At 37.4% G+C, this 21,065-nt stretch overlaps 1 protein-coding gene across 1 annotated transcript in view; it reads right to left on the bottom strand.

Annotated features, from left to right (window-relative positions):
* The window catches only part of LOC102306543 (chemokine-like protein TAFA-5), a 44,459-nt gene that overhangs the window by 6,058 nt on the left and 17,336 nt on the right, over positions 1–21,065 (bottom strand). Inside the window, exons 2-3 of the mRNA XM_005938324.2 lie at positions 17,487–17,636; positions 6,566–6,693 (exon numbers count right to left, since the gene is read on the bottom strand). Of these exons, the coding sequence (XP_005938386.1) occupies positions 6,566–6,693; positions 17,487–17,636 (278 nt within the window). The remainder of the gene's footprint in view (positions 1–6,565; positions 6,694–17,486; positions 17,637–21,065) is intronic.

The raw sequence follows: 21,065 nt of genomic DNA, 5'->3' as shown, positions 1-21,065 counted from the left end.
ATATATATATATATATATACATATATACATATATATATATATATATATATATGTATGTACACGCACCAGTCCATAGTCGTGAATATCTGTCCAGAAATTAGTAAAAGCAGCATGAATCCTCACAGATCAAATATTTTAAGATGTGTGAGAAGCTATAACTGTGCTATTAGTTTTAGCAAGACTGAAATCCTCTTAATCAATGCTGCCGATGAGGCTGATAATCTTTAGAGACTCCCTGTCTCTCGCTATTGATACAGTTTAGATCCAAGTTATAGCTGACTTCCACCAAAGCATGACAAATGGGATCAATTACAGAACTAAGCTCAAATCGTCACGTGTCACACTTTTTTTCTCTCCCAGTGGAAGAGTGGTTTATTTCAGAGACAATTAACAGAAAAGAAATAAATCTGCCATTCACTGAGAACACGGTGATCCAGGCAGTTGACATAATGTAAGTAGAAGCTGAGATGGAGCCCTTTACTACGCTTCTTAGATCCAATGAAGCAAATACAGACAAATTTTAGAAAGCAGAGTTCTCAGAAATATAAAACTTTCTAAAAAAAACCCTTCTAAAAATAATCATTAAAACAATCTTGTACTGTTTAGTAGACTTGCAGGTTAGTTATACTTCATTCCTTATTGACTTACAGTGGTCATCTAACATACATTACTTCAGCAAACTGTAACCACATATGCTTACATTCAAATGCTCCGACTATAATGTGAAATCTGTATATTGTTTCTTGTGTGTGCCCCTGCAATTTAAACTTGTTTTATTATAAGATGCAATAAAACAAGATTAAATCTACAAATCTTCATGTCTTAATAACATAACAGTGTCATCTGTAGCTTGCACCTGTAAGTGACAGAGATGACAGATATGAGCTTAACTGTGTTACACGCTAGTTTAAAATACATTACTGCTCTACAATGTCATATACCGGCTCCCGTCATTAGTGTCTGTGTGTTTTATCTGCCATTTCCATGATAAACACCACAGCTGAGAGTAAACTGGAAAGCAGGCAGCTTTTTTCCCAACATAATTGCTTTATGATGAATTGTGGCTGGTGATGACAAATAATGAGCTCTGTTTCTATTTATTTCACCTCTAAAGCAAACACAAATCACAAATTATCCCATTAATATTGAATAACTTATAGCATCTTAATTCACCCAACCAACATATGTTTAAATCCTGCTGAGATACATTAGTCCAGCTACCCTATATGGACACAGGTATTGGGCTACAACTCTGAATCTTTGAATTCTGCTCTTTTTAGACCCATTGGCACATAAAATGCCAACCTTGCAACAAGTCAGTTTCCTTCCTGCTACATACTCTGAAATCACCTATTAGTGGTATTATTGCAAAGTGGAAGTCTGTTGGACCATCTCAGCCATGAAGTGACAGACCATTTAAATTTACAAAATAGGATCAAAGAGTGCTGAGACCCAAAGTGCATAAAAGTCGCCCACATTCTGTTGACTCAATAGTTGCAGAGTTCAAAACCTTATCTGGCATTAACTAGAGATGGACCGATCCGATATTACATATCGGTATTAGTCCGATACTGACCTAAATTACTGGATCGGATATCAGAGAGAAATAAAAAATGTAATCCGATCCATTAAATATCAGGAAAGCACCTCACAAAACTTGCAACATGCTGTAACTCGCCTCATAACCTTAGCACTTCGGAGCAGTATGCATCGGGTGATAGAGCGGCTGTGGCCTGCCAGACCTGTCAGTGGTCTGGTTGAGCATTTGGAGCTTCGCTACCAACCCGGCATTTCATCTCCGACAAAGTTATCCCCGAGAGAAGTAAAGCAAGTGTGTAAGTCCATCTCTGAATGTTTGTACAGCATTCCCACGTTAAGCTTAACAACCGATTTATGGAGCTACTGCCTCTTCTCTACTACTCCGCCTAGGCTGCACTGTCGAGCGCAGATCCACTGAGCGCTCAACACAGACAGCATCGTCAGAAAGAAGAGCGCAGGGCAAGCTAGCGAGACAGAAGTTAAGCTCTCCTTGCAACATGGAAAATTGAACCTCCCCCACCCTCATTCAGATCTGGCGTTTGGAATTATTTTGGTTTTCATGTGACGTATGACCCTGAAGGTAAGCGAGTCATGGACTAAAGTAAAACAGTATGTTGGATGTGCCACGCACTAGTGTGTTAGCGCAGTTAGCTCGTTAACGTGTTGGCCGTCTAGCCCCACGCACTGAGATTAACGAGATTAACGCTGACAGCACTAGTGGGAACACAACGAATATGACTGCACATTTATGCCGACATCATCCTAGTGCAAAGACAAGTGGAAGAAGACAAAAACAACAAGCATGCATGCTACAAACTTTACCTGAGTCATTTAGACAGCCGTTAGCACATGATTCTCCTTATGGGGACCTGATATGTTTAATATTGTGGCGAGCTCAGACAAGGAGGAGACGGAGGTGTCGTTTGGTCTTTCTTCCCGTGAGCTAGCCAGGGAGCACAGCCGTTTATTGACATCTGCAGAAGAACACTGCCGCTAGCTAACTGCTCAGCGCGGCAACAGCACAGCAACAACAACAACAACAACAACAACAGGGCGCCCTCTGACCCCGGAAGGACACACCGTCGCAGCGAGAGGGCATCACCCGTCACTATGGCAACATAAACAAAACATAACTGTACAAACAGAACCCCGAACAGCCCTGACCCGCTACAATATGCTGCTGAGAATATAGCCCAGAAGAAGCGTATAGTATAGCTTTTATTTTGGAAAGAGCCATTTCTCTGTAATAAACTCTCTTTTCCAAAGATGAGTGATTCCTCAATCAGATACAGGGCTTGCAAAATCACTAGCCCAACGTCTGTTTTACAAATTTGGAAGATCCCAAGAAGTTTCTCTAGGTATGTTTGTTTTTTGTAAGCATGTTTGAGATAAATTAGATAAAAAAAGCTTTCCGTCTTTCTCCAAAAGTCCATGATAATATAATATAATATAATATAATATAATATAATATAATATAATAAAGATATATTAGGTAGTTTTCCCCTCACTCACATTCCTCCAGTTCAAAAAGTCTACATCTGTTGGCTTAGAAAAAAAAAATAACCTTGTTAGAAAGAAAACTTTTTCCTCTGTGATCTGAGGGTAAAATTATGGCTGTAAAGTAAATGTTCCTCAATGGAAAAGGTTAGAAATGAGAATATTAGAGGGGCAGCTCAGGTTGAGCAGTTAGGACTCAAAGTTAGAAAGGCAGGGTTGAGACGGTCTGGACATGTGCAGAGGGCTGGATGTTGAATATGCAGCTGGTAAGGAGGAGGAAGGTTTATGGATGTGCAGGAGTGAATGAGAACATGGAGAGGGTTGATGTGGGATGCTTGGTGTAGAGATCCCATCCCATAGCAACAACTGTAATGCCAAAGAGGTCATTTCTTGAAGACTTTAAGCTGTTAATTTTCATATTTTTTCTATTCATAAGCAAGATTAGACAAAATAAGTATTAAAGATTAAGTTTCTGAAAATGTCGTAGGTTTCACGAATGGTTATTTCATTACACATCATAAAGGTAAATATGTATTGTATGTATGTAAAATTCACCAATAAGCAAATTTTACATCTAAATAATTGATATAGAAGAAGATAATTATGGAAAAGTCAAAAGTGAATTTTGGATAACAGGTGGCATTAGTTACACTAAAAAAAACCAAAAAAAAAACTACAACAATAAATGAAGAAAAACTCTCACTGCTAAATTTATTGAACAGGTCATTGTCTGCATTTTAAAACTGACCTCAAAATTAGGACACATTTTAATACATTATTTATTGTAAAAGTACAACAGTAAAAGTTTCTCACACCATCTACAACTGCCTGTGCTTCATTGGATACGCAGCCTTTCTCTTTCATTAAGCATCCACAGTGCTGCACCTCAGTCGGCAGCCTTTGAGCCTCTCAGCTTTTCTCCTGTTTGGGACTGAAACCTGTCCGACTCAGCTGCTGTGGATTTCCGGAGTCTGCTCACTTCATCTATGGCTCCCCTGCTGCTCTGTGCAACCAGCAACCTAGGTGTGGCTAGGCAGTCTGGCTAGGCAAAATTACCTTTTTATACCAATTTCTATATGGTCAAAATGACATTGTCATCTTTCTATCCCTATTACCCCCAAATTCACTATATAATGAATAATTCAATTTTTGAAAAAGTAATGAAACATGAGATCATGGAGTTTAATTGCAGAGAGTTACACTATTTTTAAAATGGCCTCAAAATGACCTCCGTCTTGGTTCTTGTGTTAAATATTTAAAACTGTGATGTTTCTCTTTTAAACTGGTTTAAAACATCTGGAGAGAAACAGAAATTGACATTTCTATTGTAAAAGGTTGAAAAGCAAATTTAATTTGAGGCTTATCTTAACATGGTCATGAACTCCAATAGCTAACTGGCAACATTTAACATTTTTAAAATCAGAGATATTCTGAGCATACTTTTATTTTTCTAAAATTAAGAAGGGGCTTTAATTTTTTAAAAGGTTCATAGCATTAACAGTTTCATATTCTTTAACTGTAAAACATGTTTATGCTCATCTAGATTTGCCACAAATTCTATTGAGGTGCTTTAAAGTGTGCAAATCTGAATAATTGTTTTGTTTGCTTAGCATTAAAAATGTGGTCAGGGGAGCAGAAATTAAAAAGGAGGTTGTTTCAACTTTTCTTTACTGTAGCCTTCTCATTTACTTGAATGGAGAAGGAATTTTAAGGATCTTTTATGGTTTTTCCGTTTTTTATTTTATTTTTAAAGGCATAAAAGGTTTACTGGAAAAAATGACAGCATTGGTGTAAATAGTGTATCTACAACAAAGGTGTGGAAAGCAATGGGACAAGAGTAAGAAGGGAGACAGATTAAAATCAGTGTTGAATGAATTTTCTGGCAAAAATTACATGTGAGTACTGAAAGCTGAAATATTTTGCCTGCAATTGTCTGAAAAGGAAAAAAAGACTGGACAGCATTTGTTGAAATTACTGTTAAAAATGGAAATAATTATAAGAGCTATAATTAGGAGCTACAGGGCATCAAAAACAAGAAGGCTTTGGTCTTAAATTATTTTGTCTCCATGGTACTGAATGACATTACCTCAGGAAAAGTTGAATGAACCCAACAATCATACAACGAAAAACTATCATGGTGCTGAGTCTTTGACCCATTGATTTGAAATTTATTGTGGATGCATCATTCTTCTTTTATTTTATTTTATTTTTTTTACAGTAAGAGATGATTTATGTTCAAGCTCTTTGAACTTTTTTGAGGTTTGTTCCTCCTTGTGCCTCTGAGATTGTTATCTATATTTCTGGTTCATGGATTATGTTTGTCTCCCTTCGGTTCCAGTCTGTATTTTTATAAGGTTATGTAGCCTTTTGTTATCATCATCTTTCCCTTTCTGTCTCGTCAGTCAATCATGTCTTCATGTTTATTTATTGCCTGTCACTGTATCACGTTCATATGTTTTAGTACTGGTCTCAGTCTTTGTTACTTCCTGTTTTATTTTGATAGCCCCTCATCTCGAGTGGATTGCGTTTAGTTTTGGGTCCCGTTGTCTCGTTAATCAGATTCCATTCAGCTATGTTCCCTGGTGTTTCCCTGATGTGTATATATTGTTTGCAATGTAGTCCCTTGTGGTTGTGTCTTCCCTTGCAGTTTGTGCTCTCTGCTGTGAAGTTTGGATTTTCCTTGTTTTGGACTTTTTAGTTTAATGAAACTACCTTTAATTTACCCTTTGTGTTTCTGAATCATGCATTTGAGTGCTGCTACTTAACCAGCCTTGTTAAAAACTCGATAAACAGAAACTTAATTTGTTGAACCAGGTTAATTTCATTCTGTTACAAAAACAGGGGTAAAAGTAGCTGAAGACTGTAATGAATTAAACAAAAAAAACCTGAACAACACAAATTTAGATCTTCATTAGACCAATGAACATTCAGATGGGAAGAATGAAGTTATATTAATTCAAAAATGTTCCCTGTTTTAACTCATTATTGCTGGGTTGGTTTTTTTTTCCAGTTTCTGCTCAAGGATTGTTAATATAATTCTCAAAATTACTTTTGACAAGACTCACGGTGAACCTGACATTATATTTTTCATGGACAACAAAGCTGAACTGTGTATGAAATATGGGAATTTGTTTTTCATAAGGTATTTAAAAGAGAAAAAAATTATAAAATTATTACTCCAAATTACATCTGTTGGAAGGCTGTTGACAACTGGGGGGAAAAATAGCTCCTCCTTCACAGTAAACTTGCACCAATAAAGACTGCACACCTGAGGTAGGGTGTACAGCTTTCTTCATTCTTACAATTTAAGTTCCCATGTTTGGAGCTTACTTAAACTCTGTGATTCACAGTTTTGTAAAAATAGGATGACTCCTTGAACAATACAACAGGTTTTGCTTCTATACTTTCTGTTACTACATGCAGCTGAAGTGGTGAAATCAATTTCCAGTATGTTTTGCAAATATGTTCAAATCACCATTTTTTCAGTGGTAAGTGTGTTTGTATTTGTCAGCTAAGCTTGTTTTCTCACCGTGGTGGTTTTCACTCTGCCTCCTGGTTGAGTGCAGGTCCAGCCTGACTGATTGACCAGGAGATTACAGCCTTCATCCTCTAAGCACGGAGTCATCTCACACCACTGTCGACTCGTGATGATACGAACTGAGGAGGACGACAAGAGGAAGAAGAGGTAAGTATGCTTGAGCTTCAATTTTAAGTTTTTACGTTATTTGTGTTTTTTCATCAGCATCTTATGGCTGAACAACCCCCCCCCCCATCTCCTTTATCATAAATGATGATCTTATTCTTGTTGATGTTCCTCCTTTTACTCCTAGACTGTTAATAATGAAGAAATAAGTGCAGATACACAACTGTATTTGAAAATTCTACATAATCTGTAATCTATATTCTGCAATGGCACTCCGAGTTTGCAGTGTTTGCATAGAGTGTACACACATGCTGCTGCACAGTGTCAGGTAAATAATTGTTGAACATACCAAGCTACTCATGCACAGTCTTTACAGAACATTGACAATTTTATTAAGATACACATACAAAATATAACAAGAAATACCAAGGGCTTTATGGTAAACATTGGTGAAATAACCCTTTAAAACAATGTTGCAGCAGATGTAGAGTAACAAGGGTTCTGTGATAGTTAACCTCTGTCCAGCATTTTCAGTCAGATGTGTGTAACTCTGGATCATGTCGAAAGAAGACCATCAAACATCTGTTATTAACAGCTGTCTGTGTTTTCAATTAAACACTATAAGTGGACAACACAAAATAATTTAATGTTTCTCATTATGCAAAGGAAATGTGAGGAAAAGGTGTCAAGGGTAAAAATAAATAAAGATGAACATTAGTCAGACATTTACATGCACTCATCATGTGCATAAATATCATGGTAATTTGGGCCTTACCAGATGATCAGAATGAAAGGCAAAAGCAGTCACTCTACACTCTACAGCTAATGACATGTGAAAAAGTTTTCAAAGAAACTGGAGTCCAGTTTAAAACTTTGCTCATAATTCAACAGCTCGTAAAACCATCTTTAGCAGCAATAACTCAAAGTAACCATTTTCTTTACATTGTCATCATTGAGTGATAGAGGGATTTTGGTCCACTCCTCTTTACAAAATTGTTTCAGTTCATTGAGGTTTGCGTGATCTGTTTAAATGCAACAATATTTCAATTGGGTTGAGGTCTGCACATCGCCTGGGCCATTTGAACACTTTGGTTCTTTTTTTTTTGTAGACATTCTTTTCTAGATTTTATTGTGAGGGTTATTTTTTTCTCTCTTGGGCATACAACAACAACAACAACAACAACAACAACAATAAAAATCTCCTTCAAAAACATAACAAAGAACATAAGAGGTTTAACCTAAAAATCCCCCCAATCACAATCTTATTAAATATCCTAAAGGTCTTAAAGGATGTGCTGCTAATACTATTACAGTAGATCTTTAAGAGGTCTTGCAGAGTGCATATCTGGACAAGTGAAAGCAGCTGTGGGAGCATGAGGGTTACTTACCAGGCAAGTGGGTTTAATGTTGTGGCCAATAAATGCAACATAAAGGTAATCTAATGCAGTGTGCATAATTAATGTAGCATGACATAGCATGAACAAAGCTTATGACATGCCATATAGTATATTCTAATATATTATGTAAAATAGAATGACCTGAGTTATCAGCACTATGTGGAAAACACACACACACACACACACACGCACACGCACACGCGCACACACACCACTTCACTTGCAGGGATATTCCTGCTGTTTGAAGTGATTCTTTACTGACCCAGTCTTTCGGTTCTTGCTCTCATTCCTGGCACTAAATTACACACACTCTGAGCCATGTCTGGGGAAACACAAAGAAAATGAAAGACTGTAGAGGCCTGTAATACATAACCTGGTAATCAGTTCGCCCATTGGAGCAGTGGTGTGATTGTGATAGCCTGTGAGCCCCCAATTATCAAACCAATTTCCTACTGAACAACAGTAGCATTGCTCAGCCATTCTTACATCCCCTCACACCTCTATCCAGATGGAGAGATCCTTCAGGAGGAGGAAACAGTTCAGCTTCAGCAGCTCATTTTTATTGAAAATCTTATTATTAGAATTTAGGTTTAGGACACAATATAAAATTACAAAGATTAGTATGGTTGTAATTTAAAATATAAATCTCTATAAAGATTTCTGGCCTTTGTTGGAAATGGAGTATATTTTCTTGTTCCTGGTATCATTAATAGGAATAAATGAAAAATCATTTGTTGTCATATTGAATGTATACTAGCAATATCATCTGTAGTGTGTAGGATGACTTCGCCTTCTTCTTGATTTCTAAAGTTAAGGATAAATTGGTGGTGGTCGATTAGCCAAAGAGATGAAAAAAGTAGACAAGAGTACTGGGAGTTTAGGCGTATGGGAAACAGAGAGGTAGCAAAGACATTGAATTGTATGTGATGTTGAGGAGTAAAGGACTTGTATCAAGCTGGAAAAGATGTGCAGAAGATTAGGGTGATTAACGATGTGGCTATTGAGATGAGCAGTGAGAAGACTGTGTTAAAAAGATGGAAGGAGTACCTTGAGGAGCTGATGAATGAAGAAAATCAGAAGAGGATGGATGGAGGACAGTTTCATGGTCCATAGCTCCATGAATTTGGAAAAAATAAGTGTGAGCTCAGTCGTGCTCCTGACCTAATGCAGCATCTTTGGATTTTGACTCTTACTCTTGAAAAAACCTTTTTTGGTCTCATGGGCAGAGACCAAGCTGTCAACACTAGCATCTGTCTTTGACATGAAATTTGGGTCAGTTCGACATCAAAGTTGACCTCTTCACAAGTTTAACGTCCAAGATGAAATTGTACGTGAAGATTTCCACAACTAGACTTACAGAAAGTGATCAACACAAAATTTGAACATAATAGGAATGCTTCACTTAGAGGTTTGCTTTTTGTAAGTTCAGTAATTTGATAATAATCAGACACTGTATTAGAGCCTAGTTATTTAAATCTAAAACATGAATTGCTTTCTAAATATCTGCTTACTATTATTATGTCTGCATTGTTTTAAAAAAGGGGGTTTCAAAACTTTAGATTTTTAGATCAAAAAAATGATTGAATTTCTTACTAAATTTTTGTTTAAATTAGTAGTTTTTATTTCCTCATGTATACCACATTCCCCTGAAAGTCTCTTAATGTCTGACCAATAACAACACAGGATGGATGAATGCATTTCAAGGTGAATTACGTTGCAGAGTGTAGAAAACAGGAAAAAGACTTTGAATCAATAGTGTGAAATGGAGAATCAGTGGATTAATAGCATGTATCGGTAAGTACCCGAACACCTGTGAGCGCTGCATCACTACTCTGACAAATTAATGACTGCAATGCAGATCCATCCACCACCGCCAAGCACAGTTCATTTATCCAGAAAGCGAGGAGGCCATTTTGTAATGACTTCATTCATCAAAGAGGGTGACCTGAAGGAGGGTTGCTCCTTTGTCTCTAGAGAATGAGACAATCCTACAGGAAAGAACACGTTAGGACTGAAGTGCAAATGAGGCAAACAAAAAATCTGTGCTAAACTTTAAAGTGGACACAGACACCTGTTTTACATGTTCTTTTTTCCCCCGGTTGTAAATACACTTTGAATTCCAGCTAAATGTTTCTCGCTTATTCTTCTCTACAATCTCCTCCGTCATCAGGTCTGATGCCGGTGCTGTCAGTGAATGTTTGTTTGTTAGGACTTGTTTGTTAGGACTTGTTTTACAGTCTCTGAATACTCTGGCTTTTTGACCTTTGGGTTCGTCTCCACCTGATGAGAAAGAAAAAGGTTTCTTTCACTCATCTGTTTGGACTCAGAGCCACGGTGGTTAGCACTGTTCTACCCGTGTTTTCGTGGGTTCTCTCTGGGTACTCTACCTAGGTAATAAGCACATCAAACCAATAGGTGTGAGTGTGAATGGCTGTCTGTCGTTAGTCATTGCGTTAGTCCTGCAACCAATTAGCGATCTGTCCAGGGTGTACCCGACTCTCGCCCTGTGGTAGCTGGGATAAGTGGAAGAAAATGGGTGGAAGGGCTCAGAACCACACAGTCTTTTTTAGTCATTACCAGGAGTAAGTGGTATTCTCAAAACTGTAACATTTTTTTTATTTTACTACTTAAATCATGGAAGAACAGCAGAGGAATAAAAAAAACGTGTTGACTGTTTACTTTTTATTCATTTCTGTGAGCATGAAATCCTTATAAAATTAAACACACAGTTTTAATCAAACTCATCCAGAGTTTAAATTTCAATTTTTCCATTCTCATAGACTTTGTCTATCTATAAATAGTTTATATAAGTCTGTGTGGATGTTGATCTTTTCCCTGAAACAGTGTGAGCTTTGGCTCAACTATCTAAAATCAACCCGAGTGGTTCCTGAGCAGAGCTATGAAAGGACGGATAAAAACAGACTGTGGTATGATTTTGCCCCCTGTGCTCTGCTGGTGTAATTCAGCAGCAGAAAACAATAAAAATTAAAGGCAAATGTTGCTTGAGATACAAGCTTGAGTTTTCATCCTCGCCTTTGCCGTTTCTGTTTGTTTTCACCAACCTTCTAAAATAAAGCTCACTCACATCAAAAGTTGCATCTTGGGTCCTATTCTCCTACTCCACACGTCTGCCATGCCTGAACTATTTATTTCGGCTAACAGAAAAGATAATGAAATGTTAATCGAGTTGCTTGTACTGTGCTGCAGGTTAAAATAGGAATTTGTTTTTCTATGTTACTCACATCGACAGTACACTGAGAAAGGGTTTTTTTTTGTTTTGTTTTGTTTTTTAATTTGCTAGAAATTAAAAAATCTGTGCTAAACTTTTAAATGGACACAGACACCAGTTTTAATAGGATACTGTGGTGGTGAAAGGTATGTCATCACCTGAGTCTCTGCTCTGGAGCAGGTTTTCTTGAAGTATTCCACTATTCACTACAGGGATGCTATTAGCAGGTGATGGGCAGTGTCTGGTGTTGAAAAACATAGTGCTCAGAGGTTGTTTTGTGTGAACACTGCAAAGAATCTTTGTTTGTGGTCTCAAAGATGTCATGCTTTTTCATTTTTAACTTGTAGTTCTATTCCTGTTAACCAGTAAATAATGAGATAAATAAATATCTAAATTTTAAATAAAGTTGATTTTTAAATAAAGTTTTTTTTTCCCTCAAGAACTGCAGATATTTTTTTAACCTAAGATTACAAGAGAAAATACAAACTTGCATAAATATCAAATTAGATTCATGCAAAGGTTAAAGAGATGCTGAGATACTACTGAGTGTGCTTTGAGTACTTTAGCAAAGTTATTCTAAAGGTCATTTACAGTAATTTAGAAGTAATACTTGTACTATCTAGTTTAAATTGCGCTATATACCGATGAGTGTCTGTCGATGATGATGATAAACTACCAAAAGCATCATCCCAAAGCAAGAGAGAGTTTTTCAAACCAGCTCTGATAACAGACACACATTTTAACTCATTCATCTTGAAAAGCACAAACGTAAAGCTGTTTGGATCCAAAACTGTACATACAGCACCGGGAACAACAGCAGTAATGGAATTTTACAAGAACAGCTACACAAATTGTTTCTATCAGTGGCTCCGTTAGTAAACTTATACAACGTATCTTCCAGCATCTAAGAAAATGTATTATTTGTGTGAATTTTAAATGTTCCAGCATGAAAGTATTTTTGATTTCCTTTTATTTATTCATTGTTAGCTTAGCAAATAGAAATGGCTGTGATGTCATCTCCATGTAATCTGATGCAAATGGTCTCATTTAAGATAATAAAAAAGCCTAGCGGTTGGGCTGCAGTCATTGGATTTAACAATGATTAAAATTTAGGGGGAAAAACTATGGTAACACAACTTAGCAAGCTTATGCTTATTAGAGTGCATCCATTATAATCATATTATAACAATTTTAAGCTATTTAAATTTACTCCCCAGTTTAGTTGCTATCACTGAAGCGACCCATTAGTCTTTGCTAGCTGAGAGAGAGATTAAATTAAAGTGCCACAGGTGTATAATGAGGGCCTTATACTGTAAAATAATGAAAAAAATTGTACCTACAGAACAGTGTTAAAAAAACAATAACAATAAAATAACAATGAAAATAAAAATTAGACCATAACTAAGTAAAATGGAAAGTATTGAAGTGTCTGCCAGGATTTCGTTGCATAACTAGAGTCAACACATCACTGTTGTTCTTTCCATCAAATTGCAGTTTACAGTCAGACAAATAGTTTTGAATTTAATAAAGCATATCGGCCATATCAGCTTTTAGGGCAATAGAGTTTATTCTAATAGAAAACAAAGTTGGAGCACTAACACTAAAAAAATAATTCAAATATACATACAGATGCAAAAAAGCTAAAAATGTTATGAAATTAATGCTTCACATATATTCCTACTTAGCAACAACATTTAAGTCACTGGCAGCTGAAATTAATAAAATTATTTATCTGCTAGGAAATCTAGCTGAACCTTATATAATAGCTCTGGTAGAAAAGTCCTTCAAAGAGCTGCATTTTACTTTCCTACTTGGAGAACATTTCATATTTCAGAGCCTGTAGTTTTTCACATTTACTTGAAAAGAGCAGTTGAAACTTGACATGTCTGTACTTTCGCCACCTGCCTGTTGCAAAGCTTTAAGCTGATTGTTGTGGCACATGGCTGAACTCTCTGAGCCTGGTCCTGCCTGAGGTTTTTTCCTGTTAAAAGGGAGTTTTTCCTTTCCAGTCACCAAAGTGCTTGCTCATAGGGATTGTTTGATTGTTGGGGTTTCTCTGTATTATTGTAGGGCCATAACTGTTGTTATGTTTGGGTGCTATATTTAAAAAAATAAAATCGAATTAAACTTGCACTGTCCTACTTGTCACTAACAGGGACTGGATCAACCTGATGTCACTTTTCAAACCCAGAAACTGTTCATGTTGACATTCATCTGGACATGAATGTCAGGAAATTTTGCTGTTTCAAGGAAAATCTGAATTAGAGTGATTGAAGTCCTTTCCATCTAAAGCATTTCTTCTGAAGACCAAACAGAAGGAGAGATTGAAAAAGTTCACAAACTCTGCAAAACAGCTGTTCACAAAATCACCAGTACAGCCTCAAAGTCCTTGTGGACAAGACTCTGCAAATTTTGTCATTGTTTTCGATAGCAAAAACATAAAGAGAAAGATGTCATGTTTGCGGTGTGACAGGGAGGATGTAGGACCCAAATGCAAGACTGACAGACAACGAAGGAACTAGAACACAAGGGGGGGGTGGGACCATAAACTCAGAAACAGCAAGGAACACGGAGGAAAAAACACAGCATTGTGAGGGTACAACGCAACAAAGAGCAAGGAAAACACAGGGCTTAAATACACAAGGGAGTAACGTAGGAATGGGCCACAGGAGGGAAACACAGCTGGGACTAATTAGACATGATGAGACAAGGGGAAGCAAAACTAGATACACTGACATGAGACAAGTAACCGGCAAAGTAAAACGGGAAGTATAACACAGAGACGTGGACTTGACACAGAGACAGAAGCTACGTTCAGACTGCAGGTGTTAATGCTCAATTCCGATTTTCTGATCAAATCCGATTTTTTTGTCTGCTCGTTCACACTACAAATAAAATGCGACAGCAAACGCACTTTAGTGTGAACCCTCAAAGCGGCCCGCATGCGCAAAACAAGACGTCACACACAACGCGCTCTGCTTAGACCCAGAGCAAACAGTATTGTTTGACTGATGGCCGTTAATATAAAGACTTGTTTCGGGATTTTACGTTTCCCAATTTTTGCTTTAAGTTATTTTGTTATTTACATAATAATGTAGATAACCTAATAATGATCCTTATTGCTGTTTTAGAGGAGCGGTGCTTCAAAGGATAGTTGCAGATTTCTGTCAGAATCTGCAGATTATACAGTACAAATAAAATGTTCACGTTTCTCCAACGTTGTCCTCCCAATAGTTTCACTGACATCTACACTGGATGGCCAGGAAGTGTTCGCCAAATCTTCTCAGGCGCTTCTCCGGCGCTGATAATTGGCGTCTGTCTTGTGTCAGTGACGTAAAAGACTGATTTAATGCGACATGACTGTTCAAACAGCAGTCGCTTTCTAAAACATCAGATATGTATCGGATTCAGTACCACATACGAAAGTGACCCAGATCGGATTTGAAAATATCAGATTTGTGCCGTTCACACCGTCATACCATGATCGGATATGGGTCGCATAGGGTCAAAAAAATCGGATTTGATGCGCTTTCGCCTGCAGTGTGAACGTAGCCAGAGAGACATGACTGACCGGGGAGACAGAGGGAACATGGAGGCAAGAAATGAAATGTGGAGCAAAGGGAGGACACAGAGACCGTAACTAGAAGCTAAAAAACACAACAAATTTAATATGAACAGAAAACCATCTACCGAACTCAAAACCATGAATAACAATAATCAAGGAATACAAATTAAAACGGATACAAAACACTGGGTCACAGACCCAGTGCCGTGACAAAAGAGGAGACAGCTACTGATGAAATGCAAAGAAACTTTGGGCTTTATCCATCTAGGCAGTGACTTTCTGAACTTCACATTCAAGAAGACAATTGGAAGACTGAGAGAAAGCTTCACTTATGTTTTCTCATAAAATAGAAGTACTGGACTGATCTGTTGTCTTAGAACAGGGGTGTCGAACTAAAGGCCTTGGTCAACACACCTGAATCAAATGATTAGTTCATTAGCAGGCCTCTGGAGAACTTCAAGACATGCTGAGGAGGTAAATTAGCCATTTGAATCAGCTGTGTTGGATCAAAGACACAAAACCTGCAGGACATCGGCCCTCGAGGCCTGGAGTTCGATACCTGTGTCTTAGAAGATTGTGCAGTCTGTGAAACCACAATGTCTTAGGGTACCTTTTTTTTTGTATATTCCTAGAAAAACAATTATTCACAGTATGTTATATTACTTTAGTAAATATCTATTGGAGACCTATTCCAACAAATTTGAAATTAAATGATGCCCTGTATTTGAAGTTCTTAAGCTAGTAAATACTGTCAAACAAGTCCTTTTTATGTTGACAAACTACCAGTTGTAGTCAATCGTGATGACTAAAGAGAATTTAATAGGCATCGTCAAATTAAAAATCATTGTGGAATCTTCAACACCACTTATTAAAAGACTTAACTGAATGCATATATACAGATTTTAAACGTGAATGTATACTTTTGACCCTGTATAGATTAGAGAAAATCCAAAATAAACCCAAACATGAGCAATACAAATTTAAAGTAAATAAAGATGCGTGCTGTAAGATCATTCCATCCTGGAAAAAAAACAGTTCAAAGAAATAAAAGTCTCAAATAACTATAATGAGTTTATGTAAACTTCTGACCACAACTGTACTTTTATTATCTAGTATTCTATTAGACAGATGCAGCCAGCCATAGCAAACAGATTTACCATAGTATGCTCTAAAAAGAAATTATACAAATACAATAAAAAACAAAACAAACAAAAAACAGGAAATGACAAAAGCAAATGCTCAAACAAACATAAACAAATGTAAACATAATAAAAAATATAGAAAAGTCAAATCAAAGATTATAGATAAGCAAATAAAAGTAAGATCACCAATACTGTCAGAGCTTTGCTATAAAAGCACGCTCATCTTGTCATCCAGCTAACCCTTCATATGTTATAGCTGTAAATTTAGTACAGAAATTTGTATCCAAACACAGAAACATGTTATTCCCATGAGTTAAGTTATATCCTAGAAAGCGGATTCTGTTCATCTGGATGTGGCGTGCTCAGTGGGAGACATATTTCATCACTCATCCAAGTGCCTTCAGCAAGCAGTACTTTTGTATAACGCACTGTTATGTAATGTTACTTCTACACAAGAAACCAGTTTTTTTTTAAAGTTCATTTGTAACAGCTAAAAAATTAAAATCAAATGTCAAATTAAATCAGGCCAACGTTTCTGTTTGTTTTACTGTTTGCTATTCAGCCTCAAAGCTTTTTTTTTTGGATTCATTTGTATTATGACCAAAACAAATGCCACTGACTAATATGAGGTCAGTTTCACAATCATTGACATATAAATTGGTGTAACCATTGATCAATAGCAATGAGTCTCTGTGGCTTTCAAACTCCAAAGCTTGATTGAGCAAAGAGTTATGGAAGCCATTTATGTGAAAAGGTAACATCCATCTTGGACCAGAGGCCGAGGCCTTATGGTTCAGCAAGGAGAGCATGTTCAGAGTCTGCTGGCAGACGAAGAAAAGGCTGTCTTCCTGCCGGAGCTCTGTTCCCACAATCTGAAAAATGCATATGTTACCCAGTTCCAGTGACACGGAGTTAGTCGATTGGAGTAGGTAAAAACCTCTCTCCCCTGTCTGAACAAAAATGTCTACACAGATGGACACATTTGTGTACACAAATTACACTTAATGGTACATCTTTTACTTACTTACAATGCTATGATTGGACCCATTCCCCAACTCTCTGTGAATGGTTCTCATTGCCATCGATCACTGGGCATATAAATTTGCATATTCATAATCACAAAACTGACCTCACAGCGCATTGTTAGTCATGGAGCAAGTTTTGGTCATCATGTAACTGTGCTGATTATAGGGTTGGGGAAACCTGCAGTCAGCTGAGACTGAAGAAGACACTAAAAACGCTGAGTCCAGATGAACATAACCAACTTTTTGGGATTTCCTTAGTTCATTTGTGGTAGCCAAAAAGGTGTTAAATGAAACCTGGCATTTTCTACCTCTTTTTACAGTTTGATATTCAAAATGTAAACTTTTTTTCCTGATTCACTGCTTGTCTTATTTAACATAATATATTTTTATATATTATTCATCGTATTCACCAGTCAGCAGCAGTCGTCTGAGGACAGTGAGGATCTTACCATCCACACAGGCTGGTCTGGCTCTCGTCGTACCAGCAATCTGTCCCTTCTTGCAGGCGCAGCGAGCTGTCTGCCGTGCGATGGTCCTCCTGGGCTGGCTGCTGTCACGGTCCAGAGTCACAATCTCACAGGTCCCTGCTACCAGCTGGCCTGAGGGAGGCGAGCAGGAAAATCCCATAAACTTCATCGGTCAATTTAACTTTGATGACAATGTTTTACATTCTGTTTATTTTAACGATAATTGTACATCTTTAACACTTTATTTTCACTGAATACACTCAGCTTCCAGCTTAAAGTTTCAAAGCTAAGAACATCTCTAAACTTGTTTCCTGAACATGACAGTGACTTCAGGGTACTTAAATGATCTGCACAGTCACAAGCTCAGTCACAAGCTCTAAGTCCAAGAAAGCATCTTTGGGATATGCTGGAATAGAAGATTTGGCTGTACAGTTGATGAATGTGAACCTTGCTGCATCTATGCCGCAAAGAATGAAGGTAGTTCTGAAGGTAAAAGGAGTCCCATCTGGTATGAGCAAGTGTACCTAAAGAAAGTTAGGTACACTTGCTGTATAATAATCAGGCCCCATCTTATCTTAATGACCTTGTAGTACGATATCACCCTATTAGAGCACTTCGCTCTCGCTCTACAGGCTTACTTGTTGTTCCTAGAGTATTTAAAAGTAGAATGGGAGGCAGAGCCTTCAGTTTTCAGGCCCCTCTTCTGTGGAACCAGCTTCCAGTTTGGATTCGGGAGACAGACACTATCTCTACTTTTAAGATTAGGCTTAAAACTTTCCTTTTTGCTAAAGCATATAGTTAGGGCTGGACCAGGTGACCCTGAATCCTCCCTTAGTTATGCTGCAATAGACGTAGGCTGCCGGGGGATTCCCATGATGCATTGAGTTTTTCCTTTCCAGTCACCTTTCTCACTCACTATGTATTAATAGAGCTCTCTGCATTGAATCATATCTGTTATTAACCTCTGTCTCTCTTCCACAGCATGTCTTTTATCCTGTCTTCCTTCTCTCACCCCAACCGGTCGCAGCAGATGGCCGCCCCTCCCTGAGCCTGGTTCTGCCGGAGGTTTCTTCCTGTTAAAAGGGAGTTTTTCCTTCCCACTGTCGCCAAAGTGCTTGCTCATAGGGGGTCATATGATTGTTGGGTTTTTCTCTGTATCTATGAAGCGCCTTGAGGCGACTTTTGTTGTGATTTGGTGCTATATAAATAAAATTGAATTGAATTGAATAATCATATCATGTCATGATTTTCATGTGAGAAATGAGCTTTCAAGCTCCTACGTTAACATGAAGGCTTTGAAAAACATTTGTAGGGACCCATACAATTTGCCCATACAACCCCTCACCCCTTCACCTATGCAGATGTATAATTAATCCTCAGAAACAAAATTAAAGTGCCTTTATTACAATAACACATTCTGTCAATTTGTTATTTAAATAAATATTTCTCATGAAAAGGAAAAAATAGAGAGCAGTGGAATCGAATCACAGTAGAAGATTAAAGCCTTGGGATTTGAAGAGGTTGGGTGTATGTGGTTTCTGTGGTGACTGCAGCAGTCCCCCCTGCATGCTGATGAACTGTCATCAATAGAGCTATGGATGGACCATCGCCTCTCCAGAGAGGTCCTGACTCACAACAGCCAGGAGCTCAGAAAAGAGAAAACAAGAGGCTCCGTTCAGAGAGGGGTCAGCAGGGTCACAATATGAAAAACAGCAACGACAACAGAAAAGCAGCAGTGCCCACAGCAACAGCCACAAAAACAAGGGGAAAAGTTCATTAAAGATGAGGCATTTTCAAAAGGTTCAGCAGCATTACTCCCTGGGCAGCTGGTCATTTTTGTCAACAGGCATGTCTGGAAAACACCTTTGTGGACACAAATTTTTCCAAAAGAACAAAAGAGAAAAACAGAGAAGGAGATGTTTGTTCTGCCCTATGAGGTTTTTAACAGCTGGGCATAGAATGGGAGGTCAGATATCCACGGCACCTTTGAGGGACCTCCTGAAACGTAATAATTAATTCCTGTATACTATCTGTAATATGTTCTTCTTCATTTATACCTTTTCTTTATGGTTCTTTTGTGATCTATTTATTTATTTAATTTATACACTCATTATATTCGTCATGGGCAGAATGGTGGCACAGTAGTTAGCACTGTTGCTTCACAGAATGTTCTTGACTTTGATTCTAACATCTGGCGAGGGCCTTTGTGTGAATCACAGCAAATGTTTCTGGCACAACTTCACCTACTTCCAAGGTGCATGGAGAGGATGAAACAATTCACAATGCAGGAACTCCAGCAACGCTTAAGGGAAGAGGAACAACTTTATTATGTGACCAACGCTTTTCGGGTTGTGGCCTTCATCAGGGTCATAGTAAAACATTGTAGAAGTTTGCTTAAATAAAAGACAGGGAACAGAAAAAAAAATTCAGAATAACCAATCACATCTTCATAGATAGATAAGATAATGTATAACAGGTTGGTATTTGGTTAAGTCACACCCAAGTAAACATACTGGACTAGATCATTAATGATGAAGATAATCATCAATAATAAGGGACATAATCCCCAGCTGTCTCAAAATAACACGTGTGAAATACATAAAAAGAATATTATGAATATACAAAAAAAAAAAAAACATAAAATGGTTACAAATGACAGCATTTCATAAAAAAATAAGGAGGTGGGTGCAGCAGTTAAGAAACAAGAGGAAGTCATAACATGAAAACACATTTGTGGAAAGGTCCTCATTTATGTCTCTACAATGTAAAATCTCTCAAATGTAGACTTAAAACGAGATGTCTAGAATGCTACACCTTCTTTTGCTGATAAAATAAATATAAATAAATGAATAAACATTACTCATGCGAGAATATTGTAACTGGGAAAAAATAATAATAATAACGTTAAAAATATAAAAAGGTTTAAGCTCACAAAAACTCATTGATAGAAAAATCCTCATTCACACCTCTAGGGTGCAGACTTTTAAAACGGAATATCCAAAATGCTTCTCTTTTTTTCCGGATAAAATTAGTATTACCACCTCTTTGGTTTAGTTTAATTGCTTCAATGCCAAGAAAAAATAAAGGTGAACTTGGATGTTTATCATTGAAGCGTCTTGTAACAGGGTTGGTTAGATCATTCCTCTTGATCGAACTTCTGTGTTCATTAATTCGATCTTTTAGAGGGCAGGATGTTTCTCTTATATATATTTTAATGCATAGGCACTGTATCATGTAGATTACATTTTTAGTTCAGCATGTGATAAAGCCCTTTATTGCAATGGTTTTGTTACTTATAGGGTCTTTGAATGATTTTACATTTTTGGTGTATTGACAATTAATGCATGACCCACACTTGAAATTACCTTGTACGTTATGGCTTATTAGGATTTTATCTGAAGTATTAGGGTCCTGGCAAGCTCTATCTTTAATATTCCTTCCTCTCCTATAGGTTATCATTGGTGGTTCCTTATACAGGGAGTGTATTAGGCAAATGAGTATTTTGTCCACATCATCCTCTTCATGCATGTTGTCTTACTCCAAGCTGTATAGGCTCGAAAG

Source organism: Haplochromis burtoni, unplaced genomic scaffold, assembly GCF_018398535.1.
Source record: "Haplochromis burtoni strain Fernald_Lab_line unplaced genomic scaffold, NCSU_Asbu1 Contig_248, whole genome shotgun sequence".
NCBI lineage: Eukaryota > Metazoa > Chordata > Actinopteri > Cichliformes > Cichlidae > Haplochromis > Haplochromis burtoni.
Note: the sequence above shows the minus strand (reverse complement) of the source record. Positions and strands in the feature narration are given on the sequence as shown.